At 44.4% G+C, this 19,291-nt stretch overlaps 1 protein-coding gene across 1 annotated transcript; it reads left to right on the top strand.

The window, feature by feature from the left end:
* Positions 1 to 5,238: 5,238 nt before the first annotated feature.
* LOC309552775 (olfactory receptor 1M1-like) lies at positions 5,239 to 6,063 on the top strand (the record flags this gene model as incomplete). The annotated part of the gene is made up of 1 exon (XM_082253690.1): positions 5,239 to 6,063. One exon carries the CDS (start codon positions 5,239 to 5,241, stop codon positions 6,061 to 6,063), a length of 825 nt encoding a protein of 274 aa, XP_082109816.1.
* Positions 6,064 to 19,291: the final 13,228 nt, after the last annotated feature.

The raw sequence follows: 19,291 nt of genomic DNA, 5'->3' as shown, positions 1-19,291 counted from the left end.
TGTATATCACACGTACACAACCACACTAGGCCCCTATTACTATTGTTTGTACCCCTAAAAGGCTAGGAGTAGGGGGAGTATGGAACAGGCAGCACCCTCAAACCTTCAGAAGTATGAGATGAACCCCAACAACTTGGAAAGGTGGATCTCTCTCACACGTACCAACACAGACTATCCCCCAATTTAACTGATCCCCAAAGGTTTTTGATTAAATAGCGGAATAGAAAATATGATCCAAAAAAAGTGTATGTATATCACACGTACACAACCACACTAGGCCCCAATTACTATTGTTTGTACCCCTAAAAGGCTAGATGAGGAGTAGGGGGGGTATGGAACAGGCAGCACCCTCAAACCTTCAGAAGTATGAGATGAACCCCAACAACTTGGAAAGGTGGATCTCTCTCACACGTACCAACACAGACTATCCCCCAATTTAACTGATCCCCAAAGGTTTTTGATTAAATAGCGGAATAGAAAATATGATCCAAAAAAAGTGTATGTATATCACACGTACACAACCACACTAGGCCCCAATTACTATTGTTTGTACCCCTAAAAGGCTAGATGAGGAGTAGGGGGGGTATGGAACAGGCAGCACCCTCAAACCTTCAGAAGTATGAGATGAACCCCAACAACTTGGAAAGGTGGATCTCTCTCACACGTACCAACACAGACTATACCCCAATTTAACTGATCCCCAAAGGTTTTTGATTAAATAGCGGAATAGAAAATATGATCCAAAAAAAGTGTATGTATATTACACGTACACAACCACACTGGGCCCCAATTACTATTGTTTGTACCCCTAAAAGGCTAGATGAGGAGTAGGGGGAGTATGGAACAGGCAGCACCCTCAAACCTTCAGAAGTATGAGATGAACCCCAACAACTTGGAAAGGTGGATCTCTCTCACACGTACCAACACAGACTATCCCCCAATTTAACTGATCCCCAAAGGTTTTTGATTAAATAGCGGAATAGAAAATATGATCCAAAAAAAGTGTATGTATATCACACGTACACAACCACACTGGGCCCCAATTACTATTGTTTGTACCCCTAAAAGGCTAGATGAGGAGTAGGGGGAGTATGGAACAGGCAGCACCCTCAAACCTTCAGAAGTATGAGATGAACCCCAACAACTTGGAAAGGTGGATCTCTCTCACACGTACCAACACAGACTATCCCCCAATTTAACTGATCCCCAAAGGTTTTTGATTAAATAGCGGAATAGAAAATATGATCCAAAAAAAGTGTATGTATATCACACGTACACAACCACACTAGGCCCCAATTACTATTGTTTGTACCCCTAAAAGGCTAGGAGTAGGGGGAGTATGGAACAGGCAGCACCCTCAAACCTTCAGAAGTATGAGATGAACCCCAACAACTTGGAAAGGTGGATCTCTCTCACACGTACCAACACAGACTATCCCCCAATTTAACTGATCCCCAAAGGTTTTTGATTAAATAGCGGAATAGAAAATATGATCCAAAAAAAGTGTATGTATATCACACGTACACAACCACACTAGGCCCCAATTACTATTGTTTGTACCCCTAAAAGGCTAGATGAGGAGTAGGGGGAGTATGGAGCAGGCAGCACCCTCAAATCTTCAGAAGTATGAGATTGTGTTCACTGTACCCCACAAAGATTGAGTTCACTGCACCCCACAATGATTGTGTTCACTGCACCCCACAAAGATTGTGTTCACTGCACCTCACAAAGATTGTGTTCACTGTACCCCCCAAAGATTGTGTTCACTGCACCCCACAAAGATTCTGTTCACTGTACCCCACAAAGATTCTGTTCACTGCACCCTAAAAGGATGTTGTTCACTGCACCCCACAAAGATTGTGTTCACTGCACCCTAAAAGGATGTTGTTCACTGCACCCCAAAAAGATTGTGTTCACTGTACCCCCCCAAAGATTGTGTTCACTGCACCCCACAAAGATTGTGTTCACTGCACCCCAAAAAGATTGTGTTCACTGTACCCCCCAAAGATTGTGTTCACTGCACCCCAAAAAGATTGTGTTCACTGTACCCCCCAAAGATTGTGTTCACTGCACCCCACAAAGATTCTGTTCACTGTACCCCACAAAGATTGTGTTCACTGCACCCCAAAAAGATTGTGTTCACTGTACCCCCCCAAAGATTGTGTTCACTGCACCCCACAAAGTTTCTGTTCACTGCACCCCACAAAGGATTTTGTTCACTGCACCCCAAAAAGATTGTGTTCACTGCACCCCAAAAAGGATTTTGATCACTGCACCCCAAAAAGGATGTTGTTCACTGCACCCCAAAAATGATTTTGTTCACTCCACCCCAAAAAGATTGTGTTCACTGCACCCCACAAAGATTGTGTTCACTGCACCCCAAAAAGATTGTGTTCACTGTACCCCCCAAAGATTGTGTTCACTGCACCCCACAAAGATTCTGTTCACTGTACCCCACAAAGATTGTGTTCACTGCACCCCAAAAAGATTGTGTTCACTGCACCCCAAAAAGGATGTTGTTCACTGCACCCCAAAAAGGATGTTGTTCACTCCACCCCAAAAAGATTGTGTTCACTGCACCCCACAAAGATTGTGTTCACTGCACCCCAAAAAGATTGTGTTCACTGCACCCCAAAAATGATTTTGTTCACTGCACCCCAAAAAGGATTTTGTTCACTGCACCCCAAAAAGGATGTTGTTCACTCCACCCCAAAAAGATTGTGTTCACTGCACCCCAAAAAGATTGTGTTCACTGCACCCCACAAAGGATTTTGTTCACTGCACCCCAAAAAGATTGTGTTCACTGCACCCCAAAAAGGATGTTGTTCACTGCACCCCAAAAAGGATTTTGTTCACTGCACCCCAAAAAGATTGTGTTCACTGCACCCCACAAAGGATTTTGTTCACTGCACCCCACAAAGATTGTGTTCACTGCACACCAAAAAGGATTGTGTTCACTGCACCCCAAAAAGATTTTGTTCACTGCACCCCAAAAAGATTGTGTTCACTGCAGCCCAAAAAGATTGTGTTCACTGCAGCCCAAAAAGATTGTGTTCACTGCAGCCCAAAAAGATTGTGTTCACTGCAGCCCAAAAAGATTGTGTTCACTGCAGCTCACACACAGAAAAATGGATGTGGATCACTGACACCTGCCTATCTCCAATCCCACACCACACAGCAATATCGATTGTAGTTTGTAGAACACAGTTTCCCTAAAATTCAGCAGACTCTGTCCCTAACAGGATTGAGAAGAGATCGTAGATCAGGATTGAGTGCAGATTCACCCCACCCCCCACACAGCAATATCGATTGTAGTTTGTAGAAGACACTGACCCTATAATTCAGCAGACTCTATCCCTAAAATGCCTACAACTCGCCCTGCCTAAACACTCCGACCTGTCCCTCAATTCTATCCGGACACAAATGGTTTTTTCCTGCCTATCTTTCCCTAATCAGCAGCCAGCACATTGATGTGTGCTCTGTCCCTTAGCTAAGCAGCAGAATGACGCTGCTGCGGCGGCTGCCTCGAACTTATAAAGACTTGGTCACATGCTTCAGACGGCCAATCACAGCTACTAAGACATTTGCAGGCATGGCTGGGATGGCTTAAGGCACACCAGTTAAACGATTGTTGATTGGCTGTTGAAAGCCCGCCATGAAAAGAGCGCCAAAGCATGCAAAACCCGGAAATAAAACGACCGAACACGGATTTTTACCCGAACATACAGTAAAGTGTCCGTGTCCGTGTTCGGGTAAAAAAAATCCAATTATTCGGTACGAACACGAATAATACAGTCCGTGTTCGCTCAACACTAGTAGTGAACAGTTTAATAGCTTGTTCGTTTTTTTTTTTTTTTTTCTTACTGAACACCTAAAATATTTTAATAAGCTGAACTAAGAAGAAAGTATAGCCAGACAGATTATTGTAAGAAGGGCTTAAAGAAACCTAAATGTCTTCCAACCAACAACTGCATAGTGCAGCTTTCCTAACCCAGAACCTATATACATGTCATTGTTTCCATCACAAATCCAAAAAACAAGCAGTCTGGAAAAAATGGCCATATAGTATTAGCTGTATCTGTGCTATAATATTGTGGTTCTAGGTGGATAGTTGTTTAATAGTCAAAAAAAAAGGAAGGATTTTGTATTTCTTGCTCACTATTTCTTAATGAGCACATGGAAAGGAAGTGATAACATATAAATCTGTTCCATTTTAGGAGGAGTCTTATGAACTGAATTAAGAGATTAAATTGACCCATGTACTAAAAGCAAAATATAAATTAGAGGATTTATAAAGGTTTCTTTCAACTGCATTTATGTTACTCACACACACTAACAACATGTAAGGCTTGTAGTCCTTGGAACACATTCTGCTAGCTCTAAAAATACGAAAGTAAAAGAACTAAGTGACACAAATGTCACCCAAATTATGCCATCCGTTATTTTTTGGGAATGCCATTGTTTTATTTTAGGTTATACATTTCTGTATAATTTTTTTTTTCTTGTTTTTTTTTATGTCATTATGTTAATTTTTTTTATTTTTTATTATTATTTTGTGGTGATAATCAGTTATACAGTATTTCCATTATGCTTCCTTTCATTCCTGCCACTGTAATACAATCAGGCAAATTGTTAAAATATTTTTAAAGTTAAAATATCTTATCAAATGTAAAGATATTTTGTCAGTTTTAAAGAAAATGTATAGTTGACAGTCTTCTGGTAGCTTTACCTGAAATTGAAATTCAGGCAGTCAGCAGCTAGGATATTTGTTTTTGATATACAAGTACTACAAAGAGTATTATTATTATTATTATTATTATTGCCTTACTTGTTGGAAAATAATATAATGAAATCATAATGTGGTGAAGCTAATTTTAAAATAAAGTAAGTATTAAAAATGTTAAAATAGCATATTTAATCTGACTGCTCAATTACTTTAAAACTTACAGGAGTATAACTCTTAAAACTTCAGAAACAAAGGCTTGTAAATGGTATTTAAAACACATTTCAATGGATCAATAAAATTATTTTAGTAATTTTAGCAAAGAGCAAAACAAAAACAAAACAAAAAACAACAAAGCAATAGAACCATTTAAACCTTCAAAACACATTACGCTGATGGAAAATAAAACGTCCCAGTATGAATTCTACATTGCAGATTTTCCCACAAATAGGGGACTGTTGTTTTCAATATTTGTTACAATTTTGCTTCTTTACCTCATTTCTCTGATTTGGAACATGATGATATTTTTGGTAATATTGTTGGATCATCATTTACAAAAGCCAATGTATTTTTTCTTATGTAATCTGTCATTTGTAGACGAATTGTACATTTCTGTTGCACTTCCTAAACTGTTAGACATTATTAAAACAGGAAATAATAAAATTTCTTTTGCAGCATGTTATACTCAAATGTATTTCTTTACATCTTTGGCCTGTACAGAAATCGGCTTGTTGACTACAATGTCATATGATAGATACATTGCCATCTGCAGACCATTACATTATACCCTAATCATGCACAAGAGATCATGCAATCTTCTGGTGGCAGTTTGTTGGACCTTTGGATTTTCAAATTCGCTGTTTGTTACAATATTTGCATCCCAGTTATCTTTTTGTGGGTCTACAAAGCTCAATCAGTTGTTTTGTGAAATGAAAACACTCACTAAATTGTCTTGCGGTAATAAAAGTAAATTTAAAACTGTGATATTAGTAGAAGCCTTATTTGTGGGATTTTGTCCTTTTGTGCTCATTTTGATGTCCTATGCTAAAATTATATCAAATATTGTAAAAATGAAATCCGTGGGCCAAAGAAAGAAGGCTTTCTCCACTTGCACTTCACACCTTACTGTCCTGTTGCTCTTCTATGGGACATTACTCTGCATGTACATAAGACCACCCTCAGAAAACTCAGATCACCTGGACCAGTTCTTTTCAGTGCTTTATCTAGCCGTCACTCCCACACTGAATCCTTTGATTTATAGTTTGAGAAATAAGGACATAAATATTGCTATATTAAAGATATTGTTAATGACAAAGTCATGTATGAAATTAACACAATAAGCAAAGGAATATAATAAAGGAAACCCTGAAGAGATATGCTTTCCTTGACAAAAGAAATGTTAGTCTCGGTGAAAGTTAGTTTCAGTAAAAGCAGGGATTGATGGAAAGAATGCTTGACTACGGAGGGGGATTGAGCCCAGAAGAGGGTAATTAATGCAGATGATTACCTTACAGTAATTGAAAAACCAAAAACACAACAGTCAGCACAAGAGTGCTAACTGTCCTGCAAAAAAGTACCAATTGTCATAAAACCAGTATGCAAGGAACACAGAAACGATCCCAGAGCAACATCTCTTGCTGCTGTTAGATGACCCTCCTAGATGGGGTTAGATAAAGAACAAATTGTCCAAAAACCAAAGTGCAGATGTTTCTGAGAGTAATAATCACAGGAAGGCCAACATGTGCCTTTTTCCCTGGTAACTTAGGAAAATTATTATGACCATGCCCATGATAAGACAATGAATGAATTACTAGAATTTAGCAAAATGGTATGCAGCTTCAATACAAGGACAAGTTCATAGTCCTTATAACTGAACCATAATAATCCCAGAACATCAGTTCCAGTGTAAAACAATATTTGCGCTTTATTGAATAAATAAAAATGTATTAATCTTTCAATAAAAATATTGTGGATCACAATATAAAGGACTGAGCTCCGTGGTGCAAGGATTGGTGCTGAATTGTGTCCTATGCTGCCCTTTTGGGTGGCTAATACCTAAAGGAGAATCATTAGGCTCAAAGGATGGTACAGGTGCCCATGCCCAGTCTGTGGGAGGAAGAGACAGCAAACCGCTGGCTGGGGACAGCACTACTGGAAGTGACATGCCCAAACGATGTCATGGGACCTCCGGCGTCATAGGAAGTGATGCATAGCTGTGTACAGAGAAGCCATGGAAAGAGCCCTTAACATCTTGGAGACCAGTGATGTTGAGTGCCCTTTCCATGGTGGTACCACTCAAAATGTTAATACATTTGAAAAACAATATCCTAGGGAGGAGCAGCTGAATGATTGTAAAGTCACATCGGCCATACCTCAGACCTTCTCATTGGTCAGATCATTTCTGTCAACTCTCTCCCCCTGGGACCTGAAAAGGGAGACGGTATCAGTAGTCTGGAGCTCTATTTTACCATCAAACAAGGAACATCAGCCATTATCTATGAGTGCCTCTGATCCATCTTATACTCACTGACAGAGTTTTGCTTTCAGAACCACGACTTTGTTAATTTTTTTTCACTTTTAAACTCTTTTTGTCTTCCTGTTCCAGTGTTGTCTGTCCTTTTTCTGATAATATTTTATGTGCACCGTTTTACCTTTTCTATTAATAAAAAATATTTTGAAAAGTTTACATTTTGTCTCTAATGCATCAACACTAGGGTTGAGCGGACACCTAGATGTCCGTGTTCGACGGGTTCGGCCGAACTTTAAAAAAAAGTCCGGGTCCGTGTCCCGGACTTTTACCGAACTTTTCCCGGACACCGAACCCCATTGAAGTCAATGGGGACCCGAACTTTAAGGCACTAAAATGGCTCTAAAACACCAAAGGAAAGGGCTAGAGTGCTGCAAATGGCAGCAAAACGTAATTAAGAGCATGGCAAGTGCTCTGCAAACAAATGTGGATAGGGAAATAACTTAAAACAACAAAAAAAAACAGAAAAATAAAACAATGTTCTTCTTCATCTCTGAAGGACGAGGCCCATATGGAGTAGGAGGGAGGTTGAGGTGGTGGTGGATGTGGCGGTGACATAGGCGTGCGCACAGGGTGTGCTGGGTGTGCCTGGGCACACCCTAATCACCTAGGGCACATAGCATTGCCAGTGAGGAGATGGGAAAGATCTCCCTGGGACCTGCTCTGCTCTATTTCTCCTTGCCTACAGGTACATGGCCCCGATACATTACTCTCCCTGCTGGCAAACACATGCATGTGTATTTCAACTTTGGGGTGCACACCTTAATGCAATAGGCTGCGCACACCTATGGGCGGTGTAGGTGGAAGCGGCGGTGGAGGAGGACCAGGGCCGGATTAACAGCATCATGGGCTTGGTGCTGAGGATTTTGAAGGGCCTTAGGGCCGTGCCTTGCCATGCACCCAGAGGAGGAAGGGTGCAGCCATGCATGCCTAATTCAACATGGGATGCTGTCTCTGAAGCCCATAAACACATCCATGCATCGCCAACTGTCCCTCCTTGTCCGGCCTTCACGCTGTGTGGGGAGGTTCTGAGGGTGCTGCCTGGGGAAGCGAGCATAGAAGCCAGACTTCTGTGTTTACAAGTGACAGAAGAGCGGTAACAGTGAATATGGCCAACCCGGGGCCTATATAAAAGGTAGGGGCCTGGAGCTGCAGCTCCAATAGCCCCTACATTAATCTGGCCCTGAGGAGGAGGACGAGGTAGCCAACACTGCTTCTTTTCACAAATTTTAAATGAGGGTACACCCCAAAAGAGTGAGAAAGAGCAAAAATGGAACAATGGGTGGGTAAGGTCGGTATCCATTGCTATTCTGCATAAGGTACGGAAAAGTCCCGTGGGATCCATGCCTGGTTCATTTTAATGAACGTGAGCTTGTCCACATTGTCTCTGGACAGGCGGCTGCGCTTGTCTGTTATAACGCCCCCAGCCGTGCTAAATACCCGTTCAGATAATACACTGGCTGCAGGGCACGCCAGCACCTCCAAGGCGTAAAGGGCAAGCTCAGGCCATGTGCCCAATTTGGAGACCCAGAAGTTGAAGGGGGCAGACCCGTCATTCACTACATGTAGGCGTGTGCACACATACTGCTCCACCATGTTGGTAAAATGCTGCCTCCTGCTAAGACGTTCCATCTGAGCTGCTGGTGCTGCTGTTTGTTGTGGCGTGCTGACAAAGCTTTTCCACATTTCGGCCATGCTAACCCTGCCTTCTGAGGTGCTGGCGGTGCCCTGGTTGCGTTGGCGACCTCCTCCTCCTCCTCCTCTGCCTTGTGCTTCCACTGTGGCCCCGCTGTCAGATGGGAATGCCAGCAGCATGGCGTCTACCAGCGTGCGCTTGTACTCGCGCATCTTGCGATCGCGCTCCAGTGAGTGAATTAAGGACGGTACGTTGTCCTTGTAACGGGGATCCAGCAGCGTGGCCACCCAGTAATCAGCACAAGTTAGAATGTGGGCAACTCGGCGGTCGTTGTGGAGACACTGCAGCATGTAATCGCTCATGTGTGCCAGGCTGCCCAGAGGCAACGAAAGGCTGTCCTCTGTGGGAGGTGTATGGTCCGTGTCCTCTGTATCCCCCCAGCCACGCACCAGTGATGGCCATGAGCTGGCCTGGGTGCCACCCTGCTGTGAACATGGTTCCATCTCCTCCTCCAGCTCCTCCTCCTCCTCATCCTCCTCATCCTCCAGAACTGTGCCCCTGCTGGACAATTGCGTCCCTGGCGTTTGCGTGTGCAGGAACCCACCCTCGGAGCCCCTTGCGAATGACTGCCCTGAAAGCCTTGGAAATGTTACCTCTTCATCCTCCTCCTCCTCCTCATCCTGTGCCACATCCTCTTCCATCATCGCCCGAATTGTTTTTTCAAGGAGGCATAGAAGTGGGATAGTTAAGCTGAGAACGGCGTCATTGCCACTGGCCATGTTGGTGGAGTACTCAAAACAGCGCAACAAGGCACACAGGTCTCGCATGGAGGCCCAGTTATTGGTGGTGAAGTGGTGCTGTTCCGCAGAGCGACTCACGCGTGCGTGCTGCAGCTGAAACTCCACTATGGCCTGCTGCTGCTCGCACAGTCTTTCCAGCATGTGCAAGGTGGAGTTCCACCTTGTGGGCACGTCACATATGAGGCGGTGAGCGGGAAGGCCGAAGTTACGCTGCAGCGCTGCCAGGCGAGCAGCAGCAGGGTGAGAACGCCGAAAGTGCGCACAAACGGCCCGCACTTTCTGCAGCAGCTCTGACATATCGGGGTAGTTTTTAAGGAACCTCTGCACCACCAAATTCAGCACATGCGCCAGGCAAGGGATGTGCGTCAAACCGGCTAGGCCCAGAGCTGCTATGAGATTTCGCCCGTTATCGCACACCACCAGGCCGGGCTTGAGGCTCGCTGGCAGCAACCACTCATTTGTCTGCTGTTCCATGCTCCTCCACAACTCCTGCGCGGTGTGTGGTTTGTCCCCCAAACAGGCAAGTTGTAAAACTGCCTGCTGTCGTTTACCCCTGGCCGTGCTGAAGTTGGTGGTGAAGGTGTTACGCTGTCCGGATGAGGAGGCGGTAGAGGATGAGGAAGCGTAATAGGAGGAGTTAGGAACAGGAGGCAAACTGAAGCGCCCTGCAATCCTCGGTGGTGGAAGGACATGCGCCAAATTGCTATCCGCCTCAGGCCCATCCGCCACTGCATTTACCCAGTGTGCCGTTAGGGAGATATAACGCCCCTGACCGTGCTTACTGGTCCACGTATCCGTAGTTAGGTGGACCTTGGCACAGATGGCGTTGCGCAGTGCACACCTGATTTTTTCCCCCACTTGGTTGTGCAGGGAAGGGATGGCTTGCCTGGAAAAGTAGTGGCGGCTGGGCACGACGTACTGTGGGACAGCCACCGACATAAGGTTTTTAAAACTGTGCGTCTCCACCAGACGGAATGACAGCATTTCAAAGGCCAATAATTTTGAAATGCTGGCATTCAGGGCCAGGGATCGCGGGTGGGTAGGGGGGTACTTCCTCTTCCTCTCAAGTGTTTGGGAGATGGAAAGCTGAACGCTTCCACGGGACATTGTGGAGATGGTTGTTGGTGACCCAGGTGGTGGTGTTGCTGACAGATCGTCTGTTTGCGGGGTGGCAGGTGCCGGTATCACTACAGATGTGGCTGGAGCGGCCGAGACTGCAGCAGAAGAGGAAGCAGGATGAGCCAGAGACGTTTCTTGGTTTTGAAGGTGTGTACTCCACTGCAGCTCGTGCTTTGCACTTAGATGCCTGATCATGCAGGTTGTGCTCAGGTTGAGAAGGTTCATGCCTCGCTTCAAGCTCTGATTGCACAGGGTGCAAACCACTCGTGTCCTGTCATCAGCACATTTTCTAAAGAACTTCCACGCTAGAGAACTCCTTTGAGCTGACTTTGGTGCGCTCGTTCCCTTGCTGCGTTGGGCAGTAGCGGGCGTAGTGTCTAGGGCACGGCCGCTCCGCTTCTGCACCCTGCTCCCTCTTCTGCTGTGCTGGTGGCTCTGTGCGACCACCGCCTCTTCCTCCAAACTACTCAGTTCACCTGCATGACGTTCATTCCATGTGGGGTCGAGGACCTCATCGTCCTCCACATCATCTTCCACCCAGTCTTCACCCCTGCCCTCCTTGTCGGTCTCCACAATGCTGAACGCCGCAGCAGTTGGCACCTGCGTTTCGTCATCATCGGAGACGTGCTGCGATGATCCTTGCATGTACTCATCTTGAGAAATAAGTGGTTGGGCATCGCTGCACTCAATCTCTTCCACTTCTGGGGCAGGGCTAGGTGGATGGCCCTGGGAAACCCTGCTGACAGAGTCCTCAAAAAGAATAAGAGACTGCTGTATGGCTTGGGGCTCAGACTGCTGGCCTGATTTGCAAGGGGGTGAGGTGAAAGACGGTTGGACATTGGCTGCAGGTGCCAACTCTGACCTTTCTGCAGTAGACTGGGTGGGAGACAATGTGAAGGAACTGGAGGCACTGTCAGCAGCAAACCAATCTACTATCGCCTCAACTTGTTCTGGCCTCATCACTTCTAGGGGCGTTTGATGCCCTACCAAATACTGATGCAGGTTCTGTCGCCTACTCACACTTGAGGAAGGTGTTTCACTTGTGCGTGTAGCTGGCACAGATCGACCATGTCCTCTCCTTGCAACAGGAGCTCTACCAGCAGCACCACGACCCAGGCCACGGCCCTTATTTGACGGTCTCCTCATATTTCTGTAATTTAAGATCTTGCCCTAGAAAGGTTTTTATTGAATAGCGGAATAGAAAATATGATCCAAAAAAAGTGTATGTATATCACACGTACACAACCACACTAGGCCCCAATTACTATTGTTTGTACCCCTAAAAGGCTAGATGAGGAGTAGGGGGAGTATGGAACAGGCAGCACCCTCAAACCTTCAGAAGTATGAGATGAACCCCAACAACTTGGAAAGGTGGATCTCTCTCACACGTACCGACACAGACTATCCCGCAATTCAATTGATCCTCAAAGGTTTTTATTGAATAGCGGAATAGGAAATATGATCAAAAAAAGTGTATGTATCTCGCACGTACACAACCACACTAGGCCCCAATTACTATTGTTTGTACCCCTAAAAGGCTAGATGAGGAGTAGGGGGGGTATGGAACAGGCAGCACCCTCAAACCTTCAGAAGTATGAGATGAACCCCAACAACTTGGAAAGGTGGATCTCTCTCACACGTACCGACACAGACTATCCCGCAATTCAATTGATCCTCAAAGGTTTTTATTGAATAGCGGAATAGGAAATATGATCAAAAAAAGTGTATGTATCTCGCACGTACACAACCACACTAGGCCCCAATTACTATTGTTTGTACCCCTAAAAGGCTAGATGAGGAGTAGGGGGGGTATGGAACAGGCAGCACCCTCAAACCTTCAGAAGTATGAGATGAACCCCAACAACTTGGAAAGGTGGATCTCTCTCACACGTACCGACACAGACTATCCCGCAATTCAATTGATCCTCAAAGGTTTTTATTGAATAGCGGAATAGGAAATATGATCAAAAAAAGTGTATGTATCTCGCACGTACACAACCACACTAGGCCCCAATTACTATTGTTTGTACCCCTAAAAGGCTAGATGAGGAGTAGGGGGGGTATGGAACAGGCAGCACCCTCAAACCTTCAGAAGTATGAGATGAACCCCAACAACTTGGAAAGGTGGATCTCTCTCACACGTACCGACACAGACTATCCCGCAATTCAATTGATCCTCAAAGGTTTTTATTGAATAGCGGAATAGGAAATATGATCAAAAAAAGTGTATGTATCTCGCACGTACACAACCACACTAGGCCCCAATTACTATTGTTTGTACCCCTAAAAGGCTAGATGAGGAGTAGGGGGGGTATGGAACAGGCAGCACCCTCAAACCTTCAGAAGTATGAGATGAACCCCAACAACTTGGAAAGGTGGATCTCTCTCACACGTACCGACACAGACTATCCCGCAATTCAATTGATCCTCAAAGGTTTTTATTGAATAGCGGAATAGGAAATATGATCAAAAAAAGTGTATGTATCTCGCACGTACACAACCACACTAGGCCCCAATTACTATTGTTTGTACCCCTAAAAGGCTAGATGAGGAGTAGGGGGGGTATGGAACAGGCAGCACCCTCAAACCTTCAGAAGTATGAGATGAACCCCAACAACTTGGAAAGGTGGATCTCTCTCACACGTACCGACACAGACTATCCCGCAATTCAATTGATCCTCAAAGGTTTTTATTGAATAGCGGAATAGGAAATATGATCAAAAAAAGTGTATGTATCTCGCACGTACACAACCACACTAGGCCCCAATTACTATTGTTTGTACCCCTAAAAGGCTAGATGAGGAGTAGGGGGGGTATGGAACAGGCAGCACCCTCAAACCTTCAGAAGTATGAGATGAACCCCAACAACTTGGAAAGGTGGATCTCTCTCACACGTACCGACACAGACTATCCCGCAATTCAATTGATCCTCAAAGGTTTTTATTGAATAGCGGAATAGGAAATATGATCAAAAAAAGTGTATGTATCTCGCACGTACACAACCACACTAGGCCCCAATTACTATTGTTTGTACCCCTAAAAGGCTAGATGAGGAGTAGGGGGGGTATGGAACAGGCAGCACCCTCAAACCTTCAGAAGTATGAGATGAACCCCAACAACTTGGAAAGGTGGATCTCTCTCACACGTACCGACACAGACTATCCCGCAATTCAATTGATCCTCAAAGGTTTTTATTGAATAGCGGAATAGGAAATATGATCAAAAAAAGTGTATGTATCTCGCACGTACACAACCACACTAGGCCCCAATTACTATTGTTTGTACCCCTAAAAGGCTAGATGAGGAGTAGGGGGGGTATGGAACAGGCAGCACCCTCAAACCTTCAGAAGTATGAGATGAACCCCAACAACTTGGAAAGGTGGATCTCTCTCACACGTACCGACACAGACTATCCCGCAATTCAATTGATCCTCAAAGGTTTTTATTGAATAGCGGAATAGGAAATATGATCAAAAAAAGTGTATGTATCTCGCACGTACACAACCACACTAGGCCCCAATTACTATTGTTTGTACCCCTAAAAGGCTAGATGAGGAGTAGGGGGGGTATGGAACATGCAGCACCCTCAAACCTTCAGAAGTATGAGATGAACCCCAACAACTTGGAAAGGTGGATCTCTCTCACACGTACCGACACAGACTATCCCGCAATTCAATTGATCCTCAAAGGTTTTTATTGAATAGCGGAATAGGAAATATGATCAAAAAAAGTGTATGTATCTCGCACGTACACAACCACACTAGGCCCCAATTACTATTGTTTGTACCCCTAAAAGGCTAGATGAGGAGTAGGGGGGGTATGGAACAGGCAGCACCCTCAAACCTTCAGAAGTATGAGATGAACCCCAACAACTTGGAAAGGTGGATCTCTCTCACACGTACCGACACAGACTATCCCGCAATTCAATTGATCCTCAAAGGTTTTTATTGAATAGCGGAATAGGAAATATGATCAAAAAAAGTGTATGTATCTCGCACGTACACAACCACACTAGGCCCCAATTACTATTGTTTGTACCCCTAAAAGGCTAGATGAGGAGTAGGGGGGGTATGGAACAGGCAGCACCCTCAAACCTTCAGAAGTATGAGATGAACCCCAACAACTTGGAAAGGTGGATCTCTCTCACACGTACCGACACAGACTATCCCGCAATTCAATTGATCCTCAAAGGTTTTTATTGAATAGCGGAATAGGAAATATGATCAAAAAAAGTGTATGTATCTCGCACGTACACAACCACACTAGGCCCCAATTACTATTGTTTGTACCCCTAAAAGGCTAGATGAGGAGTAGGGGGGGTATGGAACAGGCAGCACCCTCAAACCTTCAGAAGTATGAGATGAACCCCAACAACTTGGAAAGGTGGATCTCTCTCACACGTACCGACACAGACTATCCCGCAATTCAATTGATCCTCAAAGGTTTTTATTGAATAGCGGAATAGGAAATATGATCAAAAAAAGTGTATGTATCTCGCACGTACACAACCACACTAGGCCCCAATTACTATTGTTTGTACCCCTAAAAGGCTAGATGAGGAGTAGGGGGGGTATGGAACAGGCAGCACCCTCAAACCTTCAGAAGTATGAGATGAACCCCAACAACTTGGAAAGGTGGATCTCTCTCACACGTACCGACACAGACTATCCCGCAATTCAATTGATCCTCAAAGGTTTTTATTGAATAGCGGAATAGGAAATATGATCAAAAAAAGTGTATGTATCTCGCACGTACACAACCACACTAGGCCCCAATTACTATTGTTTGTACCCCTAAAAGGCTAGATGAGGAGTAGGGGGGGTATGGAACAGGCAGCACCCTCAAACCTTCAGAAGTATGAGATGAACCCCAACAACTTGGAAAGGTGGATCTCTCTCACACGTACCGACACAGACTATCCCGCAATTCAATTGATCCTCAAAGGTTTTTATTGAATAGCGGAATAGGAAATATGATCAAAAAAAGTGTATGTATCTCGCACGTACACAACCACACTAGGCCCCAATTACTATTGTTTGTACCCCTAAAAGGCTAGATGAGGAGTAGGGGGGGTATGGAACAGGCAGCACCCTCAAACCTTCAGAAGTATGAGATGAACCCCAACAACTTGGAAAGGTGGATCTCTCTCACACGTACCGACACAGACTATCCCGCAATTCAATTGATCCTCAAAGGTTTTTATTGAATAGCGGAATAGGAAATATGATCAAAAAAAGTGTATGTATCTCGCACGTACACAACCACACTAGGCCCCAATTACTATTGTTTGTACCCCTAAAAGGCTAGATGAGGAGTAGGGGGGGTATGGAACATGCAGCACCCTCAAACCTTCAGAAGTATGAGATGAACCCCAACAACTTGGAAAGGTGGATCTCTCTCACACGTACCGACACAGACTATCCCGCAATTCAATTGATCCTCAAAGGTTTTTATTGAATAGCGGAATAGGAAATATGATCAAAAAAAGTGTATGTATCTCGCACGTACACAACCACACTAGGCCCCAATTACTATTGTTTGTACCCCTAAAAGGCTAGATGAGGAGTAGGGGGGGTATGGAACAGGCAGCACCCTCAAACCTTCAGAAGTATGAGATGAACCCCAACAACTTGGAAAGGTGGATCTCTCTCACACGTACCGACACAGACTATCCCGCAATTCAATTGATCCTCAAAGGTTTTTATTGAATAGCGGAATAGGAAATATGATCAAAAAAAGTGTATGTATCTCGCACGTACACAACCACACTAGGCCCCAATTACTATTGTTTGTACCCCTAAAAGGCTAGATGAGGAGTAGGGGGGGTATGGAACAGGCAGCACCCTCAAACCTTCAGAAGTATGAGATGAACCCCAACAACTTGGAAAGGTGGATCTCTCTCACACGTACCGACACAGACTATCCCGCAATTCAATTGATCCTCAAAGGTTTTTATTGAATAGCGGAATAGGAAATATGATCAAAAAAAGTGTATGTATCTCGCACGTACACAACCACACTAGGCCCCAATTACTATTGTTTGTACCCCTAAAAGGCTAGATGAGGAGTAGGGGGGGTATGGAACAGGCAGCACCCTCAAACCTTCAGAAGTATGAGATGAACCCCAACAACTTGGAAAGGTGGATCTCTCTCACACGTACCGACACAGACTATCCCGCAATTCAATTGATCCTCAAAGGTTTTTATTGAATAGCGGAAAAGGAAATATGATCAAAAAAAGTGTATGTATCTCGCACGTACACAACCACACTAGGCCCCAATTACTATTGTTTGTACCCCTAAAAGGCTAGATGAGGAGTAGGGGGGGTATGGAACAGGCAGCACCCTCAAACCTTCAGAAGTATGAGATGAACCCCAACAACTTGGAAAGGTGGATCTCTCTCACACGTACCAACACAGACTATCCCCCAATTTAACTGATCCCCAAAGGTTTTTGATTAAATAGCGGAATAGAAAATATGATCCCAAAAAAGTGTATGTATATCACACGTACACAACCACACTAGGCCCCAATTACTATTGTTTGTACCCCTAAAAGGCTAGGAGTAGGGGGAGTATGGAACAGGCAGCACCCTCAAACCTTCAGAAGTATGAGATGAACCTCAACAACTTGGAAAGGTGGATCTCTCTCACACGTACCAACACAGACTATCCCCCAATTTAACTGATCCCCAAAGGTTTTTGATTAAATAGCGGAATAGAAAATATGATCCCAAAAAAGTGTATGTATATCACACGTACACAACCACACTAGGCCCCAATTACTATTGTTTGTACCCCTAAAAGGCTAGGAGTAGGGGGAGTATGGAACAGGCAGCACCCTCAAACCTTCAGAAGTATGAGATGAACCCCAACAACTTGGAAAGGTGGATCTCTCTCACACGTACCAACACAGACTATCCCCCAATTTAACTGATCCCCAAAGGTTTTTGATTAAATAGCGGAATAGAAAATATGATCCCAAAAAAGTGTATGTATATCACACGTACACAACCACACTAGGCCCCAATTACTATTGTTTGTACCCCTAAAAGGCTAGGAGTAGGGGGAGTATGGAACAGGCAGCACCCTCAAACCTTCAGAAGTATGAGATGAACCTCAACAACTTGGAAAGGTGGATCTCTCTCACACGTACCAACACAGACTATCCCCCAATTTAACTGATCCCCAAAGGTTTTTGATTAAATAGCGGAATAGAAAATATGATCCCAAAAAAGTGTATGTATATCACACGTACACAACCACACTAGGCCCCAATTACTATTGTTTGTACCCCTAAAAGGCTAGGAGTAGGGGGAGTATGGAACAGGCAGCACCCTCAAACCTTCAGAAGTATGAGATGAACCCCAACAACTTGGAAAGGTGGATCTCTCTCACACGTACCAACACAGACTATCCCCCAATTTAACTGATCCCCAAAGGTTTTTGATTAAATAGCGGAATAGAAAATATGATCCCAAAAAAGTGTATGTATATCACACGTACACAACCACACTAGGCCCCAATTACTATTGTTTGTACCCCTAAAAGGCTAGGAGTAGGGGGAGTATGGAACAGGCAGCACCCTCAAACCTTCAGAAGTATGAGATGAACCCCAACAACTTGGAAAGGTGGATCTCTCTCACACGTACCAACACAGACTATCCCCCAATTTAACTGATCCCCAAAGGTTTTTGATTAAATAGCGGAATAGAAAATATGATCCCAAAAAAGTGTATGTATATCACACGTACACAACCACACTAGGCCCCAATTACTATTGTTTGTACCCCTAAAAGGCTAGGAGTAGGGGGAGTATGGAACAGGCAGCACCCTCAAACCTTCAGAAGTATGAGATGAACCCCAACAACTTGGAAAGGTGGATCTCTCTCACACGTACCAACACAGACTATCCCCCAATTTAACTGATCCCCAAAGGTTTTTGATTAAATAGCGGAATAGAAAATATGATCCCAAAAAAGTGTATGTATATCACACGTACACAACCACACTAGGCCCCAATTACTATTGTTTGTACCCCTAAAAGGCTAGGAGTAGGGGGAGTATGGAACAGGCAGCACCCTCAAACCTTCAGAAGTATGAGATGAACCCCAACAACTTGGAAAGGTGGATCTCTCTCACACGTACCAACACAGACTATCCCCCAATTTAACTGATCCCCAAAGGTTTTTGATTAAATAGCGGAATAGAAAATATGATCCCAAAAAAGTGTATGTATATCACACGTACACAACCACACTAGGCCCCAATTACTATTGTTTGTACCCCTAAAAGGCTAGGAGTAGGGGGAGTATGGAACAGGCAGCACCCTCAAACCTTCAGAAGTATGAGATGAACCTCAACAACTTGGAAAGGTGGATCTCTCTCACACGTACCAACACAGACTATCCCCCAATTTAACTGATCCCCAAAGGTTTTTGATTAAATAGCGGAATAGAAAATATGATCCCAAAAAAGTGTATGTA

This window comes from Pelophylax lessonae (assembly GCF_965119305.1).
Source record: "Pelophylax lessonae genome assembly, chromosome: 4".
Lineage (NCBI taxonomy): Eukaryota > Metazoa > Chordata > Amphibia > Anura > Ranidae > Pelophylax > Pelophylax lessonae.
Note: the sequence above shows the minus strand (reverse complement) of the source record. Positions and strands in the feature narration are given on the sequence as shown.